The sequence below is a fragment of the Procambarus clarkii genome, chromosome 42, assembly GCF_040958095.1.
Source record: "Procambarus clarkii isolate CNS0578487 chromosome 42, FALCON_Pclarkii_2.0, whole genome shotgun sequence".
NCBI lineage: Eukaryota > Metazoa > Arthropoda > Malacostraca > Decapoda > Cambaridae > Procambarus > Procambarus clarkii.
This window is the reverse complement of record NC_091191.1, coordinates 384,203-389,303: the sequence shown is the minus strand read 5'-3', so window position 1 is coordinate 389,303 and position 5,101 is coordinate 384,203. Positions and strand designations below refer to the sequence as shown.

At 44.5% G+C, this 5,101-nt stretch overlaps 1 protein-coding gene across 1 annotated transcript; it reads right to left on the bottom strand.

The window, feature by feature from the left end:
* Positions 1-2,768: 2,768 nt before the first annotated feature.
* On the bottom strand, positions 2,769-3,224 carry LOC138373323 (protein PRQFV-amide-like). Its single transcript, XM_069339513.1, has one exon. The coding sequence runs from the start codon at positions 3,222-3,224 to the stop codon at positions 2,769-2,771; it is 456 nt and encodes a 151-aa protein (XP_069195614.1).
* Between the last annotated feature and the right edge of the window lie 1,877 nt (positions 3,225-5,101).

Genomic DNA, 5,101 nt, shown 5'->3' with positions numbered 1-5,101 from the left:
GTCAGTGCTCCCGGAAAGCACCTGGTAATATGTATTGGTTTTGAGATTCATTGGACAGCGCAGCATTACGGGTCGGTCCTGAGCTTTGATGGCTACGTCGTTCTCATCTTGTTCCACCGTCACTCTTCCTGTGTGCACCTTCTGCCTACTCTTTACCTTGCTCCTTCCGGTATTCTCACTTCTCTTGTTTTTTTCAGAGTATTTGACTCGTATTGTTTCCTATTTGCGATTTTAGTGTCTATTTTATTGAAGCTGTACACTATGGGCCGGCCACCTGCCCCAGGAGCTATCTATTCCCTTTGGTGGGGGGATGGTACCTTCCTTCTGCCATCATGCGGTTCTCTTTCACGAACTCCATCATATTCTTAGCTGTGAAAATCCACAGGAGCCGTGTTGAGGATTCGAACGTGTTCGAGTGTTCCCGGATGCACGCTCGAGTCAACTCATCACGGCTTCTGTGGATTTGCTCATTGATATATCATCATAATGGGATTTCTCTGTGTATCCTTAGCTGATTTCTTCCTTAGTTCTGTTTCTTCATGGAATCCTTTCACAGTACTGTTATTCCTCCACAGTCCTGTCTATACACTGTCTTCCTGTCCCCTGGTGACAGTCCCTCTTTGCCTTCAACTTTACCCTCAACTCTCAAACGCTAGACGCTCATCTACCCTTACTTTCTACCTTTCTACATCAGCCTCATTTTGAGGGATAATGAGATGCAACATTGAAGTAGCATCTACTCATGTACCTTGTGACATCATTGGCATGCTGCTTCGGAATATTTCTGTGACCTCGACTATTTTACTGTTCCATGCATCTTCATCTCCAATGGTTTTTGTTGTATTTCCTGTTCAATAGCCAGGTGGTTGACATCACCCCTGAATCGTATCTTTGCTCTCATTCTGTTAACTATATCAACCTCATTTTTATAGCTGGATTGATATGTTCTTCTATGTCTTGGTCTAGTATTTACTTGGATTGTACATGACTGCCACCACAATTGCCCTCAATGCTTGTGGTAGTGATTGTGGTAGTGGTGGTGGCGGTTGGTGTGGTACTGATGGTTTTGATAGGAGTGGGGGTTGATGATAGGTAGGGGGGTTGGGGGTTGTGGTGGTTGCAGAGACGAGGGTGGTGGTTGAAGCGCTGACTGCAATAGTGGTAGTGGTGATGCTTGTAGTGGTGGTAGTAGAAATATTAGTGGTAGTGGCCATGGTAAAGGAAGTAGTGATGGTGGTGGTGTTTGTGGCAATGTTGGTAGTCGTTGTAGTTGTGGGAATGTGGGGGATAGGGGGGGGGGAAGGGATAGTAATATGTAGGGTGGTAGTGGTATGGAGAGTCGTGGTAGTGGTAGTAGTGGTGGTATTGTGTCTGTTCATCTTCCAGCACCATGTCCCCCCCCCCGTTCTTATTATTATATTCACGAACATGTTCTTCTAGCTCTTCATCTTCTCCTTATTGTTCATCTTCGTCTCCTTCTCCACTCCTCCTTCCCATCATCCCCAACATCATCCCTTCCTCTCTCTAGCCCCATCCCTTCCCCCCCTCACTCCTGTCTTTACCCAAGTTTCCCCTCGGCTGCCCTCTCACCCCTCGCTCAACATGAGATCGAACGGAGATTGTCGAGAGCAGATGTCAGCTCTCTTTGTCAGCCGTCAGCTCTCTTTGTCAGCCGTCAGCTCTCTTTGTCAGCCGTCAGCTCTCTTTGTCAGCCGTCAGCTCTCTTTGTCAGCCGTCAGCAGGTGTCAGCATCAACAGTATGCAGGAATAAGCTCCTTTTCGTTGCAACTGATTACAGATATCAGTGTCAGTAGAGTGTCAGTCGTCAGCATGAGACATCTCCATCCGTTAGTAGACTGCGTATGTCAGCTCTGTTCGTTAGTAGACAGCGTATGTCAGCTCTATTCGTTAGTAGACAGCGCATGTCAGCTCTATTCGTTAGTAGACAGCGCATGTCAGCTCTATTCGTTAGAAGACAACGTACGTCAGCTCTATTCGTTAGTAGACAGCGTATGTCAGCTCTATTCGTTAGTAGACAACGTATGTCAGCTCTATTCGTTAGTAGACAGCGCATGTCAGCTCTATTCGTTAGTAGACAGCGCATGTCAGCTCTATTCGTTAGTAGACAGCGTATGTCAGCTCTATTCGTTAGTAGACAGCGTATGTCAGCTCTATTCGTTAGTAGACAGCGCATGTCAGCTCTATTCGTTAGTAGACAGCGCATGTCAGCTCTTTTCGTTAGTAGACAGCGTATGTCAGCTCTGTTCGTTAGTAGACAACGCATGTCAGCTCTTTTCGTTAGTAGACAACGTATGTCAGCTCTATTCGTTAGTAGACAGCGCATGTCAGCTCTTTTCGTTAGTAGACAACGTATGTCAGCTCTATTCGTTAGTAGACAACGTATGTCAGCTCTATTCGTTAGTAGACAACGTATGTCAGCTCTATTCGTTAGTAGACAACGTATGTCAGCTCTATTCGTTAGTAGACAGCGCATGTCAGCTCTTTTCGTTAGTAGACAGCGCATGTCAGCTCTATTCGTTAGTAGACAGCGCATGTCAGCTCTATTCGTTAGTAGACAGCGTATGTCAGCTCTATTCGTTAGAAGACAACGTATGCCAGCTCTATTCGTTAGTAGACAGCATCTATCAGCTCTATATAGAGTCGCACTGGCTGGGTGCTCTTTCCTAATAGTTAAACCATTCAATTTACTTCTATGTTTCTCAGGTTTGTTTGCAAGACAGGAAGAGTGGGGAGAGAGACTTCAGTTTTTATTTCTGTCTTGATATACTCTGTCTACTGAAGTTCTGTTCAGGTGACGGTATTTTGTCTTGACGACGAACAACCTCAGACGGACTGTAATGGTTTTCTGTTACCTGTTTGCCCATGAACTCTCTCATGAACTGTCTCATGAACTGTCTCATGAACTGTCTCATGAACTGTCTCATGAACTGTCTCATGAACTGTCTCATGAACTGTCTCATGAACTGTCTCATGAACTGTCTCATGAACTGTCTCATGAACTGTCTCATGAACTCTCTCATGAACTGTCTCATGAACTCTCTCATGAACTCTCTCATGAACTGTCTCATGAACTGTCTCATGAACTGTCTCATGAACTCTCTCATGAACTGTCTCATGAACTCTCTCATGAACTCTCTCATGAACTCTCCCATGAATTCCCATATACACTGAGCCTCCGTTTCTTCATTCTTCCCTTCCTTCATTATCTTTATCATTCCCTTCTTCTTCTCTCATCCTTTGGCTTGCCACTTTCTCTCTCTGCTTCTACTCCCATTCTTCCCCCTTATATTCCACTTCACGTCTTCACTCCCTCCTCCTCTCCTTCTCTTCTTTTCTTCTCTCAATATTCCTCACCCCATTCTTTAGTCCTCTCTTTTTTTCTATCTCTTATCCTCTTTTCCTTATTATCCTCCGTCTCTTGCCTCTCCCCTCGTCTACTCCCTCTCCCCTCTCGTCTCATCTGTGTGAATCACCAATAATTGTATCAGAGTAATGGTGCGTGGAGTATGACTTGATATCATTAGCACGCCGCGTCATATGCGGCCCGTTATCGTGCCTGATAGCAGGGTTATCGGGGCCCCCTCTTCCTCCTCCTCTTCCTCCACTTTCCTCCCGTCCTCTCTCTCCCATCCCATTACCTCTCTCTCTCTCCCGCGTGCAGTCATAAGAACACAAGGATAAAGAGGAATCAATACGATGTCTATCATATTTTCAGACAGGCAAGTTTAAGGAGGTTAATTCTGGCTGTTAACTGGACTGGTGACCGCAAGGACAGATTTACTTTCTCTGGTAGGACATTAAAAATCTAGCAGTGTCCCTTACAGCTATTATCAGGGAGGAGTTATTAATCAAATATAAAATTTGAAGCCCACCAAGGCTACAGAACTAGACGAAGTGTCTACAAGGGTCGTGAATAGTTGCAAAAATAAGCTTAGCGAGTTCCTGTTTTTAAATATTTAATGCACCATTAGAGTTCCGGAGTCGTTGGAGGGTTGTTAATGTGGTGCCAATTCTTTAGAAGGGGAGATAGATCACTTGCATCGAGCTTCCGTCCAATTATCTTTGTCAGTTGCAGAAACATTTCTTGAATCGACAGCAACAAACGCCATTCATTTGCATATTGAAAACAAAATTAATGCAGGATTCTCAGTATGGATTTACTAAATGTGGCTCATTAACAAATTTAGTCAATTTATTGTTTCCAACATATTTTACACAATTGGTCGGAAAAAGATGTTAGACACATTGTCTTCAGTAAAGTCTTGGATGCAGGCGATGAGTCACAATAACGTGGCTGAAGTATGTTGACCAGACCACACACTAGAAATTGAAGGGACGACGACGTTTTGGTCCGTCCTGGACCATTCTCAAGTCGATTGTGAGAATGGACAATCGACTTGAGAATGGTCCAGGACGGACCGAAACGTCGTCGTCCCTTCAATTTCTAGTGTGTGGTCTGGTCAACAAAGTCTTGGATGCTTTGTCTCGCGAGAGACTCATTAGGAAGGTACAAGCACTGGGTACAGAACTGGGAGTACCCTAAGGGGGGGATTAGGAACTGAGGATTCTTTAATGAGACAGAATGTTAGCATAAATGGAGTCAAGTCCTAGAGGGGAAATATTCACATTTGTCAAATTGCCAGATGTCCCTTTGCTGTAGGCGAGGTCTCTGTCCTCGAGTAGTGTGCCCTGGGACACTCATCATTTGACAGGTGTGCCGTCCCAGCATCAAGCTCCCCACTTTAATGATGATGATGATCTAAATAGGATTTTAAAACGGATGACAGATTGGCAGTTTAATGCTGACAAATGTAGGGTGGACGATGAGTCACAATAAATGATGACCTACTACTCATCTGATGGAGAAGCGACGACGTTTCGGTCCATCGCTTTCGATGACACGACTTTATAGTGCAGGCTCATCAAATGTTGAGTTTCGAGTCGAGCTCATCACAATAAAGTCACTAATGTCAGCAGGACCGTTTTGACATTGCCAAACCTGAACTCAACAAAATAAATGTGAATCAGTATTCGTATTGATCTTCAGCCCAAAAATTCAATGTACAAATGTTAGAAATAA

What these genes read in the sequence shown, in the direction of transcription:
- LOC138373323 (XM_069339513.1), bottom strand. Translation starts at nt 3,224, where the DNA reads ATGAAGGAAGGGAAGAATGAAGAAACGGAGGCTCAGTGTATATGGGAA.